Source organism: Corapipo altera, unplaced genomic scaffold (assembly GCF_003945725.1).
Source record: "Corapipo altera isolate COAL_440 unplaced genomic scaffold, ASM394572v1 23, whole genome shotgun sequence".
NCBI classification, from domain to species: Eukaryota; Metazoa; Chordata; class Aves; order Passeriformes; family Pipridae; genus Corapipo; species Corapipo altera.
The window spans coordinates 4,929,694-4,950,144 of NW_020884878.1; the positions used below are offsets into that span (position 1 = coordinate 4,929,694).

Sequence of the window (20,451 nt, forward strand, 5' to 3'; positions counted from 1 at the left end):
ATGACGTTACCCGAGCCACCAAGGTGTGTTTCGGTAGACCGGGACGAGCTGTTGGGAAGAGACCTCAGCTCCCGGGCACGGGAGAGCCCCGGCCCCGTGTCACCGCCCCGCTCCCCCCGCACGCCCGGGGCCGGGCGGAGCCGCCCCGCATTCCCCGCATTCCGGGGGCAGAAAGCGCCCGCGGCCGCTACCCCTTCATCCACCGCCCGGGCCCGCGGGCAATCGGCCCCGGGCAGCCCGCCCAGAGGAGGCGGCGCCCGCCGGGGCCCGGCCCGGGGGCAGGGCGGCACAGCGCCGGCGGGAGGAGGAGGAGGTGCCGAGCCCGGGAACAACCGGCGGGGTGACCCCGCGCTGAGCGGGGAGCGGGGGTGCCCCGGCAGGTCCGGGAGGCGGGCGCGAGTCCCGGCCCCGCATTCCCGGCGCGGCCCCGCGGTCACGTGCGGCCGCGCGGCCCCGCCCCGGCCGAGGAGGCGGTGGCGGCGGCGGGTTAACCCGTGGCGGGGCGGCGCGGGCGGAGCGGAGCAGGAAGCGCCCGGGGAGGGAGGCGGGAGAGGCGGCCGCGCTCCGGAGGAGGAGGAAGGGGGTTGGGAGCCCGGCCGCCGTCGCCGCCTTCGCCTCTTCCTTCCGCCCGCTGCGGGGAGCGGGGCGCGCGGGAGGCACCTGTCACAGCCGCCAGGGCGAGCGCGGCGTCCTCCGCGGACACAGGCGGCGGCGGGAGAGGCCCGGCACGGCTCGGCGGGCCCGACGCGCCCGGCGCGGGGACGGCTGCGGAGATGATGCCGGTGAGTGAGGAGGAGGGTTCGGGTTCGCGGCGCCGCTGCCCGGCCTGGCGCCGCGCTGCCGGGCGCTGGGACGCCTCGCCTTTTCCTGCGGGGCTGCCGGCGGCGGATGGAGCGCGCGGCGCCGCCGTCACCCCCGGCGGAGCCCCGGCCGGCCCGGGCAGGGGGCGGCGGGGCTGCGGGATCGCCCTGGGGCTCCGCGCCGGGGGTGGGGCCGCGGGTCAGCGCCGTCCGTGGCTCTGGGGGGGGCACGACCTGCTGCCGCCCCTCCGTCAGCTGTGACAGGTCGGGGGCCGCGTCCCCCCGGGCTGTGCCGGAGCGGCGCCTCCCGCGCCCCGGGGGTAGCGGGGCTCGACCCCGGGTCGGTGCGGTCGCCGAGGCCCGCGGTGAGGCGTGGGGTGGGCTCGCTGTGTTTGGGTGAGTGGATGTGCGGGGCGTGAGTGTGTTTGGTTCGGGGTTTTCCTCCCAGTCCTCGGTCCCTCGCCGCCCGGGGAAGGGCGCTGCCGTCCCGGGGCAGGCGGCTCCGGCCCCGGGGCCGGGGATCAGGCGGGCTCCGTGTCAGCCTGGCTCCCTCCTCGGTTCCTGTCACCGCTTTTGTGAAGCCGCCGCTTATTTACCGAAGACAAACCCTTTCATTTTCCCGCAAACAGCCTTGATTGTCTTCTGTGACAGAATCCCTCTCCGTTTCCTGCCCCGTGCTCCCCTCCCCTGTCGCTGTGGGCTGGTGCAGTGGTCAGAGGAGAGTTGTTCCTGATGACTGTTCGTTTTATGACAGGATCCTTTGGGACGGAGTAATAAACAATCACGTTCCTTTTGTTGATTTCTTTCAAACTCTCTTTGATCTCAAGTGTGGGTTTATGAGATAGTCCCTTGTATGGATTATCTCCCATGTTTTCTCTAATTCCAGTAGAAATGAGCTTTTTATTTACAGTTCCTCTGCAGTGTTTGCAGCCGAATCACTGCAGCAGAATGCTTCTCTATGAGAACACTAAAGACATATTTTTCAAAATTTCATTGCTCTAAATTTGTTTCATGACTGAGAGGAGGAAATAAATAGCTCAAACTAGGTGTAAAATTTCAGATTGAAGAGTACAGGTAGTGTTTAAAAAGCAGGTATTATCACAAGCTTTTTAACATAATGTGCTCTTTAACTTCTAGCTGCTGGGTGCCAAAATACTCCATTGATACTGATGAGAATTTCAGTGCACTGGGCACACTAGAAACCAGCAACAAAGTTCATGGAGTTACAGACTTGTGCTATAAACATACCGATGTTAGCTTGTAAAAACAAAAACAAGGTGGCAGCTTCTTCATCTTCCATTGCAACCTGGGTTATGCTTTACATTCATAGAATTCCTGCTGAAAACCCAGCATGCCAATGACATGCTAAGTCAGAACAAATGTATTTACTTGCCATTACTAACCCATGTGTGGGTTTCTGGCAAACATCATAACTTAGTGCAGTGATTGACTTCTTAGAAAGTTTCTTTTTACCTATTTCAGAGTTTCTGCCAACGTCTCCTGTTACCTTCTTGCTTGTTTAATGTAGCAGTTGTTTGTGTTTATTGGAATGTGTTAGAAGATTCAGACTTTTTACTATGTTTTTGAAACACACTTCAAAGCATTTTTAAATGATGGATGAATTTTAATAAAAACAAATTACCTTGCTGCAGTGGTAGTAATGCTGCAGATTAGAGCTTGCTGAGTCTGAGTCCGAAAATGATAAAAAGTTCCTTTTCTAAAGAACTTTGAAATGCAGTTATGGACCGTGTATCAGTCAGGAATATGTGTATTTAAATAAATATGGATATTTAAATGGACACTTACAGTGCCTTTAGTCTTCCAATTTTTCATCCCAGCAATTTTATTTCTGAACTTCAAGGATGAAGAAAACCAACCCTATTTACTGGACTCGGCAGCATATAATATCAGAATAATGTGGACATATGGCTATAGAACTGGACCAAACGTTTCAGCTTTCTTACTCTAGATTTTGTATTCTGAGAAGGGAAAAGCTAGTGATCTAACTTGTTCTGTGATGAAATTCCTTCACTTCATATTCACAGAAGCTTTTTTCTTCCCTAAACATCTTGGGATTTTGTTTATTTGTGGATATTTTTGGTTTTCAGATTTTTTAATAGCATTAGTAAAAGTAATAGCAAGAGGAAAGATTTTAATACTGCTAGACTTGAACTGTTGTAACAAGTGAATATGACTACAGTTTTTTTGTCATCAAAATAAATTAAATGTTAACAAACTTTTGTAGTTTCTTAAGACATTTATCAGACTTGAGGTAACTGTTTGGGGCCATTTTTGGATTGGTAATTTTTTTTTGCATTTTGTACAACCATTTTTAAGAAGTAATATCTGAAGCACAGAAAACTGAGTTATCTATTTTCCTGCTTTCTTGTGTGTTGTGTTTGGTTGTTTTTTTTCCCCACTTGAAGTTACAGTTTCTTTTGTGAGCAGGATACCTCCCTTCCTGTTCTCCAGCATCCTTTTCACATGAGGATTTTATTTATTATCCTTTTTCATGTTTCTTACTCTATTCTGTTTTTGAAAAATACAAAAAGACCTATATTCTTGCTCCTGAATACGGCTGGGCTTGAAGAAGACATAATGATTTGGACTGCAGTTTTCTCACCTGTTTGGTTTTTTCCTTTGCTTTGCTGACAAGGCACGTCAGCATTCATGTCATTGCCTTCAAGACATAAGGGCTATGTGTATGTGAGCTTGTGATGGTACAGTGACTGTCACCTCTGCTAAGGAACACACTAAAAAAGTTGCTATAAGTATGCCTTGAAAACAGTGATGTCTTTTTCCCTGAAAAATAAATGTTAGTATTTATTGCATTCGTGGAATAAAATGTGCAAGCCTAGAACTATGTGGTATCCTTTCAAGCATTAAATCTTCTGGGTTAAAACAACCACAGGTCTATTTATTTGCAAAAATATTGTGGATATAGCTCCTTTTTCAGCCACATAATCTATAACCTGATTGGAGGAGCCTAATTATGTACATTATTTTCTATTTGCCCCAGTAGAGGTTTTTGGTTTTTTTTGGTGGTGGATTTTGTATTTGAAAGAGTGTTGGAAACTTTCCCTTAAAGAATGCAATTAATGCATTTTCTTCTTGGATGGTGGTTCCAAAATTACCTCTTCTGTCAAGTGTTAGCTACATTCCTTGGACACTAGTGTGCACACAAGAAAAAGTCACTTTTGAGGAGCACTGTTTTCCCACTTAAAAAGAGATGACTTATTCCACTTACAAAGTGGAATAAGGAACTGCTACAGTTGAGATGCCTGTAATACTTCCTATTTTTTGCCTAAATTTTGGGTGTCATTCTCTTACAGCACGTGTGGGGTAACATATCATGCTAAAGGCATACAACTGTGTAGAGTCTGTTCACCATCAATACAGTGAGAAGAGTGTGATGGTGGATGCTGTGTAAGAAACTGTGATGGACTGAATCTTTTAGGAGTAATAGTTAGTACTGCATGTTCCAGCAGAGCTTTTCTGCTTTTGCCTTTACCTTAATAATGAGAAATGAGTATCAGTGAGGTTGCAGCCATCATTTGCATTTTTGAATGCATCCAGGAGGAACCTCATGGGACTTTGTGTGAGGCTTAGAGTCAGGGAATTTTGGACACATCTGTGCATGTAGGATCAGGTAGTTGTGATGGTTATTTTTATAGAAGGGAGAGTGAAAAGTCTGGACAGTGTTTAGTGGTTTTATTATTTTTTTGTCTACTTAATTTCATGGGACACTTCAGCTCTCCTCCGAAGAAGACCATGACCAATGCATATTTTATGTTAGACTGGAGAATTGCTGCATAAGTTCCTGACCTATGAATACAAATAACATGATTGATAAAAGAAACTGAAGCTGGGCATCTGCAGTAGTAATTTTTGAATTAAGCTCTCTTCCAGGTGAATTAAGGAAAAGTAGTTTTTTGGTGTGTTTTTTGTTGTTTGGATGAGTGTGGGGTTTTTTATTTTTTTGTTGCTTGTTTGTTTTTAAATGAGTACACACTTGTCCTGTATTCAGTCTAAAACATTTCCCAAAAAGTCTAAAGTGGGCATTGCCCCAAATATTCTTAAATCAGTGTATACTGTTCTCTTCTCTTGGGAAGGTTGCTACTGATATAATTATACATTGTAAAAGTCTAAAGGAAGGTGTGTCACTTTAATGCACTTAAATTAATATTAGGAATTTTCAGTGATGTGGGGATAAAGTATATTGTGATTAATTCAGAACTGTAGTTCTCAGCAATACTGATATCATCCTTGTGTGCTGAATAAATCTGAACTGACTGTAGAGAATAATTTGCAAGTTTATCAGCCATTATTAATGGAGTTATTTATTGCAGCAAAGCTTAAAGGCCATTTCATGTTTTTTTGGATCATGTCACTGTTTTTTTAGGTTGACAGAATATGACCTATTCTGTGGTAAAAATAAGTTCATCAGCTTTACCATGTCAACAAGAAGTACTATTCATACACTACTCTGATAATATAATATTTAAATATATTTATTAGATATGTATGGCTTCAGCTGAAACATATGAGAAAATTTTGAGGGAAAGGATCTGCTCTCATATGGTAACAGAGATGAGTTTGTTGTCCATTGCAGACTTCAGAGAAAATAAATATTTGTTTGACAACAAAATTCCATTCCACCAGATTGATTTATGTTAATCTAAAAAATCCAAGTTTGATATGAAACATATTATTTTAAAAAACCTAGCCTATTTGTGTATTTATATTTAGATGGCATACAGCTGTGGAACAGCCCCCATTATGCAAACAGTTGTCCATACATAAAATAAAGACAGTGCTTTTTTGTAAAGAATTTGTAGTCTAATGCTTAGTGTTGAAATCAGAGCTCACATTTATAGATGTCCAGGGGCTTTTAGGTAATTTTTTTTGTCCTTATAAGCTATAGGCATCTTTAAAAATAAAAAATCATTGTTGAGAGTAGAGATTTGAAGAAGGAAACAAATTATTGCCTGATTAGGGTGATGGGAGGAAGGTGTCTTGCTCCCTTTCCTTCATGACTCACTGCTGGAATTGACAAGTCTTATGTGTTTGTCTAAATTAAAAGCTTAATATTACCATAAATTAATTACTAGCACAAGATAGCTCAAAACACTTCACCTCTTAAATGAACATGCTAACCTGGGATATAGGAGGTTCAGTTCCTGGGCTTGTGTCAGACCCCAACAAAATGAGTTACTTTTTTTTCTTGAATTGAAACGTTATACTATGAAGTGATTTCAAATAACTTTGAAGTATTTCTACATTTATAAACAGTTTTTCCATTAGTCTTGGATCCTGTATCTCACTGCTTCTTAAGTTATTGTTAGATTTTTAAGTAAACAGATTGTCTAAGATATTAATTTTAACACTTCAGGTCAGTACATTTTTCTGGTAGTTTGGAAATCTGCAGGTAGAATCTGTTAAACTGGGAAGCATGTAGTAATCTCGAATGTACTAGGCAGTTTTATCCATGGAGTGTGCTCAATGTTCTGAGGTTCTGGAAGCAATTTTTTTATGACAGACAATAATAGAATTATATTGTGCAATAATAGACTCCATCCTTCAGAAGCAGATTCGTGTGTCAAAAGCAGCAGTGATACCTGGAGGACAAAGTGTAAATTCTGTAATAACTCAAAAGACCAGCAGGAATATGAACTGCTTAGTGGAGGAAAGGAATTGTTTCGAGCTTCAATTTTCAGTCACTTTACCTGGATTTTAGGTCACTCTGTTATTTTTCTAGTTCATGCTTAGAAGCAAGTACGTGTAATCGTGCTGGTATGGGAGAGGGCAGGTTTATCATTGTGGTGCAGGAGGATGTCAGCAGAACTGAATTCCTTTCGGGACTGAGGTTTCACAATAGGGATGAGCTGGGTTAACCATTTCCTGAGGCCGGTGGAAGAGGCTTCCTCTTCCTTGCTGCTCATTCCCACCATTGGCTGTGAATGGACTGCACTGCTTGTCTCAGTAAACTGATACAGGCCACTAAGAATGTAAAAAAATAGTTGTATCCTGAGAAGACAGAATGAAGAGATACATGTACGTGTGTGTATAATGCATTGTGACTGGTGTCCCGTCCGTGTTGGTACAGGAGGGAGCAGACTGCTTGGCTTACAGAGAATGGGGTGGAGAAGTGGAATCTCTCCCTTCAAGTATTTTTGTTTATTTGGTTTGGCTTATTGTGGAGCTGTACCCCAGGGGATGTATTTTGAATTTTGTTCTCTGGCTGTTTAGCAGGTGAATAGAACACTGAGATGAAACAAAAGGACTCTGCAGTGCAGTAACTTTGTTACTTCAGACATAAGTTATGGTTTCACCAGTGCTCACATCTTTATTGAGTACTCAGTAACACATTTTCACTGAAATGGGAAAAAGTAAGGATATTGGTTTTTTGGTAAAATATGTGGTCTTCGAGGAAGTCTTGAGAAACAAATATGAAGTTGGGACCAACAAAAAAGGAAAAAATAATAAAATTTAACTGGCAGTTGCTGGTCTGCCATCATTTTTTCCCTTCACTTTGCAATATTTCATTCCTTCTGATTTCTGCCCATTATTTCCTTATCCTCTAGATTCATAGTGTAATTTAGCCTAGCTCTTCAGTAGTGGAAGTAGAACTAGGGTTTTTTTTATTTTTTTTATTTTTTTTTTTTAGTTTCCAATACATTGCTTTGCTTAGCAGCAGAATTCTATTTATGGGTGAAGAATCTGTAGCTATAAAATACTTTATTTAAGGAATTCTAACTTCAGCAGGAAGCAATCTAATCTAAACTTGCATATGTTGCAGACACTGTATTTAACCCGTATATCCTTATGTCTAAGTTTGACAAAAGGATTTCAGTTTTCACATGATTAAACTGTTGTTTATAAATTGAGAATAGGGGAGGAAACTGAGGCTTCAGTTTTGTGTAGGTGAAATGGATGTAACTTCAGGGGCTGCTGCAGTTCTGCCTCCCTGCTGCCCTCTCTCCTGTATTGGCTCTGATATTTATCTGTGTCTGTGCTGAGCTGGTTCAGTCTGCAAACTCAGCAGGAAGTTGTTTGTCTTTACTTTTTTTTTATCTTTCTTTCTTTCCCCCCCACCAGGATACTTTTCTGCCAGCTGAGCACACTGAAACCAACTCGGTGCAGGGTCAGATAAGCATTGGAACCAGCACAAGAAAGGGCAGCATTGTCTAGGTTGCAGGAAGGATGTAATCAGTTTTATCAGTTTGGGTCGTTTGTTTTTTTCAGCCTGAAACAACTCCATGGTGGTGAGTGAATATGGTGAGATACATCTAGATGCTTTTGGTATGAATCTGTGTCCCAAGTGGAAAAGTGTAACTTCCCTGCTCTCTGAAGTCAGAACAAGTAAACACTGCAGTTCCCAAGGTCTCTGCTAGGCTGATCTAGGAGAATCTCTCCAGTCCCAAATCCCATGGGCTGACCCCATGCACATAAGCCCAGTGCACTGACTAGCATCTGGATTAATTCTGTGTTCTAATCTCCTGGGAGCCAGTTGGACACTGGGAGACCAGCAAACCTTGCTCTACTTAAATCCAGAATGTGTCTGTGCAGACCTACTAAGGTGAATAGCTGAGAATCCTTGAGAGTTCCTGTATTAGATGAAAAAAGTAGACAGGGCTGCATTATTAATATACAGAGAAAAGTATTGCCTGCATTGCTCTCTGATGTTTAAAGGGAAAGAAACAGGGTGGTTAGAGACTAGCAAAGTTTACCACAACCATAAAGTACAGGCTTACCTGTATATAATTTTGTTTTTAATTTCTCAAAGAGGTGGGTAAAGTCTTAGTTTATAATAACATATACAGTTTAAGTTGAGACATACTTTGAATGAGTTTTTGCATGAGAAAATCCTTTTCTGATCCTGTTTCCTAATGCAATTTGTCTAATTTATGATTCAAGACAGTACTGCACCTGTTGGCATTCTTACTCCTGTTCTGCAGGTGATACCTTCAACATACTTATGGTACTTTCAACATAATTCAACTTTTTTTTTTTCCCTCCTACCTCCTCCTCCCCCATACTTACTACTTTAAAAACAAACAGCCTTCAGAAAGCCTACCTGACTATCTTCTAAAACCTTAACCCAGGGTGTTCGTCAAAACCTGACTTGAACTTATCCCATCTAGCTGGAGTTTTCAAATTACTGACATCCAAAATGTTGTCATAATATGTCTTTAATAAATGTTACTAATATCTCTGTCAATTCCTTTGAAAAGATACAGAGTAAGGAGAGGATATTTTTACATTGTTATGGTAAAATTAGATGTCTGTAAAATGGTTGACAGGCTGTCAGTATTTTGTAGAGAGAATAGTGTGATAGCCAGAGCATAGACTGCATGATGGTATGGACAGTATGGGAAACTAGTATCTCTGAACCCAGCTTGTGGGGGTTTTTGCCTGAAACTGTTACCCACTTACAGCTTAACTAACTTATTTGGGCATCTGAGAAAGTACCAGCATCTGTGAACTGACAGCCATTGCTTACAAATCCTGTAAGATAATTTTTATCCCACATGGGTATGTTAGATACTTAACTTAGTCAAATACATGCCTAGAAATTGTCAAACAGGGTTCTTAGTGTTAAAGTTGTTATTATAATACATCAGTAGAGAAGTGGTTAGATTTTAGTGCTGTGTATTTAAAATGCAATTTCTTGAAATTGAAATTCTAAATGATTGTTCAGGCTAATGAATGGGTTAATTACTATGCAGACACTAAACAGTTGGACTGTGTGTACACTTTGGGAGATGACTGAATTCTTGAAACAGTGTCTTGTAAAAATAAACTATGAAATTCATGTCTGTATGCAGCTTCATCTCTGCATGTAGCTTGGAATGTCTCAGCATGCCTGATGCTTAATTTCCTTATGTACTGCTTTATTGTCCCAAGTCATCTAAATTTCAGTCAATTTTAGCTGCAAGTCTGAATCACGTATTTCTACTAGTGGGAAAAAGATCTGTAATGGTTGACCTCCTTTACACTTGTAAGTCACGTCAGGATCAGTGCAATTATTTTAAAACCATATCACACGGGTTGGAGTCTATTCTAGCCCATGTCACTTGGAAATCTTTTCCATCTTTTTTCTGAATAGCTTTTTGGTGTACTAACAGTACAGTGTATTTATCATTTTATTGTCACTTTTTAACACTTCAGCAAGGGCTTGTTGGATATGGGAAGATGCAGTAAAAATCCAAGCTTTGCATTGAAACAAATAAATTTCAAGTCTTGTTTGCAGTGCTCTCCCCCTGCCAAATTCCTGACTGTGTACTTTATTTTTACTTTTTTTTCCCTGATGGTGGAGAGTAGTAGTATTTGGTTTTGTAGTACAGATAGAAGATAAAGTGGTGAAGGGGGTTTAAATCAGTTTAAACTCTGAATTATAAACTGTTCTGTTTGGCCCAGTGTGACTTTGAAATCCAACTCAATATTTAGAATGGAATAATTTAAATTATATATTTTGTATATATATATATATAGTTTTGCTCATTTTTAGCTACACATAAAGAACTTTTGAATTTGATTCACTTTCACATGTACTAACCTTCAGAATATTTTGATATCCTTTTTATAGAGGACTTTTGGTATTTATGGTTCAAAATTATAACCTGAAAAAGGGACATAAAAGACACACTGAATCAGAGGATTTACTGTACAGTGTTTCCAGTATGGTATTTTTGTGCTTCTGGGGGTTTTATAACATTCAACCCAACAAATCTTTGTGATCTGAGTCTTCAAGGAATTACTGGATTACCCCCATTTACTGCTGCTCCCTTCCCCCAGTCATCTGAAGCTACCAAATACTGCTCAGTTCGCTGTCTGAGTTCTGAAGAACTGAAGCTTTGACACAAAATTACAAGTAAGCTTGATCTGGAGCATGCATGTAGTTGCCCTTATCTTTTCAGAAGCAGGAAAAAGCTTTTGGTCAGCTTTTTCTTATTATCTCACAAACGATGTAGAAATTTTTCAAGCATTGAGGTCTCAACAGACTCTTTTCTTCCAGTGCTCAGGGATGTGTGTTCTGATTGTGTCTGAATTTCTTTATAAACTTTTTGTCTTCCTTTCCCCACCTGGAGACCAAAGTCTTTCTAGTTGTCCTTCTTGTCAAGTACTGCAGTTTTCTTGTGAGACAAGATGTGTTCAAATATGTGAAAGAAAGCAAAAATATGAATGTTGTCATGTAGCTATCTATATCTGTTTTTATGTATTGGTGTCTGTAGTCATACTGGGATAAAGAGTCTGATATCCTGGGGACTTAGAGGTTCCACTGTGTTTCTAACATCTTTTGGAGAGTAGATTGTTAAATCCTTTCCATACAACACAGCCCCATAGGGGAAAAAGGAAATATACTCACCAGAAATCGTTCTCTGTGTAAGTTATTAAGTGTACAGTTGTTAGTGTAATGGAGCATCACGTTTTTTACATCAGTAACGCAGGATGAAGAAGTGCATAAACTTAGTTGTCAGTTTACTGAAGTGGAAGTGATAAGTAAGCCTAGTACCTGTCTCATTAGGAGCTGTTAATTTACAGTGATCTGTGAAAATATTGATCTTGTTATTATTGTTGATGAGGTTTTGTTTGTTTTACTTTTCCCAGTATGATCCATAGATTTTTTTTGATTGATCCTACTGGAGAAACTGAAAGAGAATATATCAAAAACAAACAAGCTGTTTGATTTTTTTTTAAAATCTTGTCTGCAAATTACAAGAAGTTAATTTTCATCTGCAAGTAATATTAAGGTGTCTGTTTAAATACATTTTGAACAAATACGAAAAAGCTTAGCTTAGAGGGCCTCTGTGCAATTGTGCACATTTGTAGTTAAGTGTGTTTAAAATAAATAAATTGTACATTTGCACATTAGGCATATACAGTACGGCTCATATAGCAGGAGGAAAGAAGTGACAATACTGAGAGGGTAGGATAGGGTGGCAAAGTGGAACAAAAGTTATTAAAACAAATAAGCCTTAGTTTCAAATTAGTGATACCCTGCATGCAGTATGGTGTTATATTCCATCTGAACACTTGCTCTTCTTCTTACTTGTCCCTTCCTTCTCTGTGTATTCTTAGTTGCTCACATCCACTGGTTTTAATCTCTAGCTTTATGTTCAATAATTTTACATTTTGTGTAGATGTTTGGTGTAAAGTTGTATACATTTTAGGGAATTATACTTTCAGTTTTCCTTTATATGCTTTTTTCCTACGTCATTCCATGTGGTTTTCAGAGATCACAAGTGTCTTCATGTTAAAATGCTTTAGTGGGATCATAGACTGTATTTAGTTTCTTACTGAGTGATTTACATAATCTGTAGGCATATAGATTTGCTAAAGGTGAGCTTTGTCACACAGGGCAAGTCTTGGATCTTACTTGGGGCTTTTTTGCATTTAATAAAGGATCATAATTTATGTCAATTAAACACTACATGCACCTCATCTCCTTCATTTAGAACGTTCAAAACCTCTTTGTTTTTGTGAGGAAAATACCCTTGTTTCTTTAATTTAGGATTTTCAGGCTGGTATATTAAGCAGCCAGAGGCTGTGGTATCTTCATCTCTCTGCGTATGTCCCAGATTTGTGTTTCCCTACCTGACAGTAACAGTTCTAGAGCAGTCAGCCAAGTCACTGCACTGGATCAGGTACCCAGTGTGGAGATGATACATCCTCCGACTCACTATATGAAGGAAAGTAAGGGGCTACCCTCTGTTTTTATTGTTTTGTATTTACCTGATTTAATTATACACAGGTGGTTTCAGTCATTTCAGAAGGGGAGAATGACAGGAAAAAAGGGAAGTTCAGTGGCACGTGTTTGTTTTAGTTCCTATTCTTCTTTTGAAAGAACTCAATTATCCAATATAGATGGCAGACTTCAGTATTCAACCTTCCCATATACTTCTGATCTGTGTGTTTATGGCAAGTAAGTCTTTTATGAGTTCTGGTTGGTCATTTAGAAGAATTCAGGCAATAGCCATAGTTGAAAGAGTGGCACAATATGTGTTAATACACACCCAGCTTTTCCTCTCAAATATTTATTCATGTGATACAGTTTGGTTTTTTGGCAGATAAAGATACAATCTGGTTTTGGAGAACAACCAGATTAGATTTTTCTGTCCTTTGTAGAGCAAAACAGCCCTTCCCTTTTACACAATATCCTTGAATTTCTCATTTATTTAAAATGTTCTCAGTTGCTAAAAGGTTAACTTTTTTACATCGCAGCATTTAAAAAATCTGACACTATTCTATCAATTATATTCTCAATAAATCTCTCAACATGGTGCATGTTTGCTGAGGAGGAAGGAAGAATACTCCATGGGATCAGAATGTTAGTGACAAATGTGTTAAGGGAGGACAGTAGTGTTTCGGGATGTCGAAGCAGGCTAAATACAGACTCTTACTAGCTTTGTCTGCTGCTTCTTGTAGGGAAGGGTAAAGTGGTAGTGCTGTGGCTCACAAGTGAAGCTGAGCCCCTTTTCTCTTCTTGCAGTTAATGTGTAAGGTGCTACACATAAAATATAACTCACAGCTCTGTTTTGAGAGAGATGGGTTGTCTGGTTCAGTTGATCTTTCATAGTGTAGGTTGGTTTTTTTTGTTTTGTTTCAGTTTTTTACCTCCTCGGGTCACTTGCTCACTCCTCTCCCCATTTTCTCTCTATTAAAGGAATGGATCAGGCTGGAGAACATGCTTTGCTCCTGCAGTTGTAGAGTAAGAGCTAAATGTGCTGTTGGTGCCATTGCTCTGCCTGTTCCCCACTCCCGACCCTGTATAGTGTTGACAGGAATGATGATAAACATTTGCTGTCCCTTGACATGAAGAGACAATCAGAAACGTAGTTTACTGTTTTATATTCTCTGCTGCCTGAATTAGGTCCAGCAAGAAGACAGACTTTGCCAAGAATGGAGTAGTGCTTGAGCTATAGTGTTTTTAGGTATAAATACATGGTGGAGGTGTTGTTTCTTTTGTTTCTAAGCTGGTTTGTCCTTTTAAAACACTCTTGTGATTTAAGAAAATGTCTCGGAATTATCTTCTGATAGTTGTTAAATTCATTTGTTCTTCTGCTCCTGTCGTTGCCCCCTTCTACAGGAAAATCAGTTCTGTGTCTTTTGTGACAGTCAGAGCCTTATATGTAAATTTATTTAAGATAAATACTTACTGTTTGTCGTGATTATAATAGCAAACAAAGATTACTATTGCACAATGAGAGGATAGCAGAACTCCCCTACTGCAACTTTGCCTAATTAGGTGAAACTTGATCTAGCCTATCTTGTTCCTGTCACAACTGTGGCCTGTCTAGTTTCTTTAGAACATCTTATCACTGCTCGTCATTACTGCCTGAATTCATGTGCCAGTAGACCAAAAATACTCCATTTAAGTAGTTTTTCACTGTAGTTGTTGCGCAGAAACTGTTCTTAAGTTTTAGTTCTACGCAATATTTTTATATTTGCTGCTGTTTACAACTGTCCACATGAAGAATATTTTAAGGATGGTTCTTCGGAATATTGTAAAAACATCAAAGGGGAAATCTTGGCTACCAGGAAAGACTCGACTTAACTCTAAACACTGGACCAAGGACAGAATTATAAAAAAGAAGGTGGGATAACATTGGTTTTTGTTTATTAGCTGTAAACTTAAGCATTTTGAGATTTCTTTTTGTAAAACTGAACAGTGTATCCTTAAAATGGATTAGAGTGTATGTGGGATTTTTGCTTGAAGATCACAGATTATTGCCTTATATGACTTTCTGCTGTATATGAAATGTCTGAAATTTTTTACTTTACCTTGTATAGTATTATTATTACTGTAGCAAAGTGGACTTCTGAGTGTAAAACAGGCTTTTGATTTTTAAATTTGCCATTTTAAAACTGAAGAAATGTATTGGAAATAGTTATTCCACTCTGATGGAAGAAAAATTCTGCAGGCTGCCTGTTGAATCCCCAAGGATTTTCGCTTACTACTTTTTTACCAAGCCAGATAACATCTTTACATCTAAGATTGAATGGCTGGTATTCCCTGAAAGCAGTGCACTAACCAATCAGTATTTTGTTAATACTTTCTGCTCAGTGGGAGAAAGCCGTGGCAGTCCCTTCTGCTTTCACTCCATTGAAAATAGAAAGGAAAGAATAGTGCTGGTTCCAGTTGGAACATTACGTAGGGGTTTGTGTCTGAAGATTTTGTAAAAGTTCTTCCTTTTTTGTAAAATCAAAAAATTTTGTTTGGTGCTGCAAATCACCTTTATTATTTGACAAGTAGCCAAATAGCGTGACCTTTAGTAGAAATACTACTACTGGGTGGTTTTGTTTTGGTTTGTGGTTTTAAATTTGGTTGGGGGGAGGGTGTGTGTGCTTTGTTGAAAAGTTTGTGAAAGAAAAGATCCAAATGACTTTATATCCTATACTTTTTCAATGAGATGATTTTTCAGTGCAGTAGGTAGGTCAGGCTTTTCTGGAATTCAGTGGATTTTGGATGACTTTGCTGTAGCTGTTGACAAGGTCGAACACAAGACTGTAGAAACATCAGCACCTCCCTGCCCTTATCTTAGGCCAAAATATTTTTAATAATTTGAGAACACTCAGTTCTGTGATACAAATTCAGTGGGACACTTCTGTTGCGTGTGGATTTTAGAGATGAAGTTTTCTCTCAGGGAAATGGACCCAAACCGTCACACTGAACCTGCTCTTCAGCTTTGCCTTGGGGTGTCAGATTGAGCTTTCTTTCCAAATGAACTGCACTGTTGCTATTGCTAGTATGTAGGAAGCTTGAATAGGACTTTGCTCCATATCCCCACCTAATACAAGTAAAATATTAAATTTTTTGTCTTTCTTATCTCTCACCTGCTTCATGAGTCTTGTGGGAAAATGTCCTGTTTTGTAGAGTTTGGGGCTTCAGGGGGTTTTGACTGTGTATGTTTTTTCTTGGTTTTGGTTTGTTCATGGATTTTTTTGTTTTGGGTGGGGTCTTTTTAAAACCTTTCATTTTGGTGAATGCAAATTTTTTTTTTCCTGACTGGAAAACTAAGATTCTTACGTAATAAAATGATCTCTGAAGCTGAGTCATCTTGGACTAATTTAGTTTTGTTTTTAATTTATTGCCAGTTCACCCACGTTTACTGAGAATTTTACAGCACTACAGTTACGTTGTTCTTCAGCCATGTGCTTCCATAATGGTTTGGAGAGTAAAATATTTAATAGTATTTCTTAACATATCCCATCAGCTGATGAAATGGAATAGGCAGTTAATACTTTAGGACTGTTGTTCCAAGCTTGTCATACATTTGATGTGTGGCACGCTGATTATTACCCTGTCACATACGAAAGATTTGGACCTCTGAACATTGGGATTAAGTTGTGTGTGATGTTGAACACTGAGATGCAGTTGTAGTGCCACAGTGAGTAGTGCCTCCCTCTTTTTCCCTGAGGGCTGTGGGGCCACACTTGGCCCTTTACTGGGTGTCCCCACTGAACTCTCTGAGGTGTTTGGTTTGGAGGACCCTGGGTTGGAGATGTGAAGAACAGTAGAACTGTGGGCATCATGTTCATATTGTATCAAGATAGAGCTGTTGGAGTTCATGGATAAATGGACTTGAGGAAAGACCAGTGCAGCTGTTGTTTTGATCTGGAATCTTACTGTCCTCTGAATTTCTGACTTTTCCTGCATATTAGTGGTGTTCCATGCATTTGCAAATGCAGCAACTGCTTCAGTTTTCTTTGAGTTTGGCAGGAATCCATTATTTAAAGAATTCTCATATTTATAAGCCTAAACACCTACTAAAATAGTTATAGCAAGGCTATTTGGTAGTTTTTTAAATAGATTAGCACTTTCTTTTACTTTTTTATTTAATAATCAGCACAAAATTGATATGCCTGCTGATTTTTGTTGGTTTATTTTACAGGTATTTTAGATGAATCTCATTGAAATTAGGCAGGCAGTACTAGATGAGGTTTGTCATCCTAAGAGTCACAGTAAAAAAATATTCCAGAAGATAAAAACCAGTATGCTCAATGAAGACAGCAAGTGTCAAAAAAACTTCTGGGAATTCTTCACAGCTGTTTAATTTTAAGATCAGTCTTGTTTTCTTCTGGTAGATGGTAAGACCCATTTACAATAATCCTGTAACAAATCAGAGAATGCTTATTTGCAAGGTGAGGAAAACTTATTTTTATGCATTGAGTTGTCATGAACGTTGTAAGGGGTTTAGGAAATCCAGCATCAACTGATTAGAGCAGAGAGTCTTTCAAGAAGAGTCTCCAGCTTCCACCTCTTAGTAATAGTTGTGTATGTCATGAAATATGACATTTGGCCCATAGTCTTTTGAGAAAGAAAAGAAAATTTCAAAGCCTTGATCTGTGAAGAATAAATATCTCTCCATTTGTAATCTTTGTTGCCTGATGGAGAAATGTGCTCAGCAAGAACTTGTCAGCATACCTGGAATTATCCCTGCGTTCCAAAGTCTCTTTACATGGTTACTGGTGTCTTGACAGTCCTTTGGTAGAATTATTTGCGTCAAGGAGCAACAACAAGATCTCTTGCTGCTTCTCCAGATGTAGCAATTTAGGAATCAGGCCAACAGATAATATGATGCAGGGATGTTGAACTCATTCTGTAGCAAGTGCCAAATTACATTTTCCACTAGAAAACATCACAAGAGGCATGTTTTATAGATTTCTCTAACGTCAGGCTGTGTTGCTTTAGCTGATAATGTTAAATATTGCACTTGGACAGATATTCTTTTAAAATAATAGTTTTCTTTGTGATGCAATCTCTTTGGGTTTTTTTAGCTAGTCCATTTTAAGCTATACTCCTTTTTTCCTTCTGTAGCCAGAAGTTTACTGGCCACCTTTTAAATTTTAATTTATCCAAATCTCAGCTCCTGCTTACTTTTAACAGAACTGTCTGAATCTATAAGAAGGTGTTCCAATGTTGTGACAAACAGTAAACAGCTTCTGTAAAGATAACGTCTGGAGATCTGGCAATGGTTCACTACCATGGATTGATTGTGACTTCTAATAGAAAAAAGTATAGGATTAAAATGTTTAAATGATCGTGTCACTCTTCTGTCTTAGGGAGATGCTAGAAACTTAACATTTGCTAGGTCAGTTGTTTTTTTGGGCCTATTCATGTCTTGCTTCTCACAGCCTGTAGAGATTGTGGGTTGTTTTTGTTGTTTACACAGGTGAACTTTTAGTTGCTATTGTTGTCATTAGGTGTTGTTTTCCTAGAGCTCTGGAAGTCTTTCAGTTAACCACTATGTACCTGTCATTTAGTAATCTGTGGATTTATCTTGGTGATGATAGTTGCTGTTTCCTTCCTTTGGCTCACTTCCCTGTCCTGCAGAAATCCTGCCACTGCAGGTGTAAGGGGCCTCAAATTCCAGATCTACAATTGTTGCTGTAGCTTTTTTTTGTTTCTTCCCATAACAAAAAGCAAGAAGGTGTCATAAGAATCCCTTCAGCAAATAAATATCAGGTAGGTGTAGGTTTTTGAGATCGTCTGAGTCCTGTTGAACACCTGCTGTCACATGTGAAAGCTCATGAAGAGGACAAAGTCCTGAAAGTCTTGGGAAGAAATGTCTGTGGGTTCTGTCAGTGCTTTAAGCCATCCCATACATGTAGGCCTTGCACAAGATTTTCCTACGTTTTTATATACACTTTACTTCTACATTTCTATAAGAGGAGTTAAGCACTTGTGGCTTTTTTTTTTCTTAATTAAAATGGTTTCTGTTCCTCAGCAAGAGAAGTAATTTTGTGCACAACTGTTGTCTGACAAGCTCCTGGTTGTGTTTTCTGTGGGCAGATTGTCTTGTGCAGAGCATGTTGAAGGTGGATCTCAAGGTGGATCAATTTTATTTTTTTAAGTGATTGCAAAATAACAAGTTGATGTAACCAGCATATGAGCTTAGGCAAAAAACGCTTTTGTGCGATAAGTACATTAAAGTACATTTAGACAATGTGAAATTTTCAGATTTTATCAAGATCACAAATAACCATAAATAATATTAACTTGTTCGTATTTCTGAGTAATGTTATGAATGCTTGAGTCTATCAGTAGTAAAATTTAAGGATTTTAATGTTTGTTAGTAGCCCATAGCTGAAGGCTTTACATTTTTAGTGTCTGAGATTTACTCCCAATTTTGTGGATTCTTTCACAGGCCATATGGAAGGAGTTGGCTTCAAATTTGAAAGTGTAGTAGGAAACTGTTGGTTTCACAAGTCTACATTTTGGCAGAAAAATTTACTCATTTTTGTATTCCTTGCAAACTAGGTGTTTAGAAATATGGAAATAGAATGCAGTTATTTCTCACACCATATATGGGGAAAAGGAACAAGATGATCTTAGAGGAAAGAAATCTGATGAAAACCACAGTGATGGTTAATAAATTTGCTATATGTCTTAATGCTCTTATTTTAAATAAGACTCATAAACATACTGCAAGAAATTCTTAACTGATCTGTTTTTAAAAATAAAAGCTACATTCTGAAGACAGATAATTATTGGAACAAAGCATGCTGATGAATAACTTGTTTATTAGATGGACTTTAAATGTTTCTTTTTAATATAGAGAAGTCAAATTGTTTAATCTTGCTGGTTTTCCGGGGTTTACATACAATAACATCAGATTTATTTGGGACTTGTTAGTTCTGAAATCTCAGTAGTATAAAGAAATACTCATGACTTGAGTCAAGAAACTATCTTTAGATGGCTTTAATTAAAAGAATTCTGTGGTTACAATTTCATAGCCTGGTTTGTTTTAAAATGTACTTTCTTAAAGCTTTACCTAATTAAGTCTATAGTCTTAAAAAGGGTCAGTGTTCATACTGCAAATAAAGTTAATATTCTGCTTTAATGCTTGAAATATGCAACTAGAATTTCTACAGCTGTAGCTGATGCAAGTTTTATGTAATGGCATGAATTCCAGGCAAGCAAACTTGCATGAGATAATTGATAACTTGTAACTTTTTTTTCTCTGACCATTCTACATGCAAAGTTCTGCATATAGTATGTCTCATCACCCAGGGGGATGATTTCTCACCTCTTCATGTTTTGCTTGCCTCTTATTCTGTAATTTTTCTAGTAATTGAAAACCTCAGTCTTCCTCAAAGTTCATATGTGATTGATGGGACTGTGACATTTTAGTAAGACATGGGTTTGGACATATCAGTTAAAACTATTGTAGTAGTACCTTGAAAATAGCAAGCTCCTGGGACTCTCAAGTTAGCAGAATTGAGGATGAAAGTTATTAAAACTGTCTGTACTGTTCAAAAGAGATTTACTTTGAAGTCTTTTCTTCGCTGATTCTTCTCGTCTTGAAGTTGTAGGCACCACTAAATCCTCTGAAATGGCAAAGCTTGAGATCATAAATAGATGTTCTGGAACTCTCTATTAGAGCAAAGTGCATGGTGAGAGGATAACGCCTTCCAGTTCCTATGAACAGAAGGAATGAAGTTGGCGTTTCCATCAGAAATGTGTTTTGTACTTTAAGTTCACTGAGTGTCAGCCTTGTATCTGAAATGTCTCTTTATTGATCTGCTGGAAGAAAGGTTTTGGTTTGGTTTGGTTTTTTGGGTTTTGGTTTTTTGGGTTTTGGTTTTTTGGGTTTTTTGGTTTGGGTTTTTTTGGGGTTTGGGTTTTTTTGGGGTTTGGGTTTTT

At 39.3% G+C, this 20,451-nt stretch overlaps 1 protein-coding gene across 7 annotated transcripts in view; it reads left to right on the top strand.

Moving 5' to 3' along the window:
- The first annotated feature begins 529 nt into the window (after nucleotides 1-529).
- PPP1R13B (protein phosphatase 1 regulatory subunit 13B) overlaps nucleotides 530-20,451 on the top strand; it is a 70,149-nt gene continuing 50,227 nt past the window's right edge. Inside the window, exon 1 of one of the 7 annotated variants that reach the window (XM_027637935.1) lies at nucleotides 530-782. In XM_027637935.1, the coding sequence (XP_027493736.1) occupies nucleotides 774-782 (9 nt within the window). In that variant the 5' untranslated portion in view covers nucleotides 530-773. Of the gene's footprint in view, nucleotides 783-6,402; nucleotides 6,442-14,244; nucleotides 14,399-20,451 lie in introns of those variants that run through there. The other 6 variants (XM_027637936.1, XM_027637937.1, XM_027637934.1 and 3 more) reach the window with 6 other exon arrangements.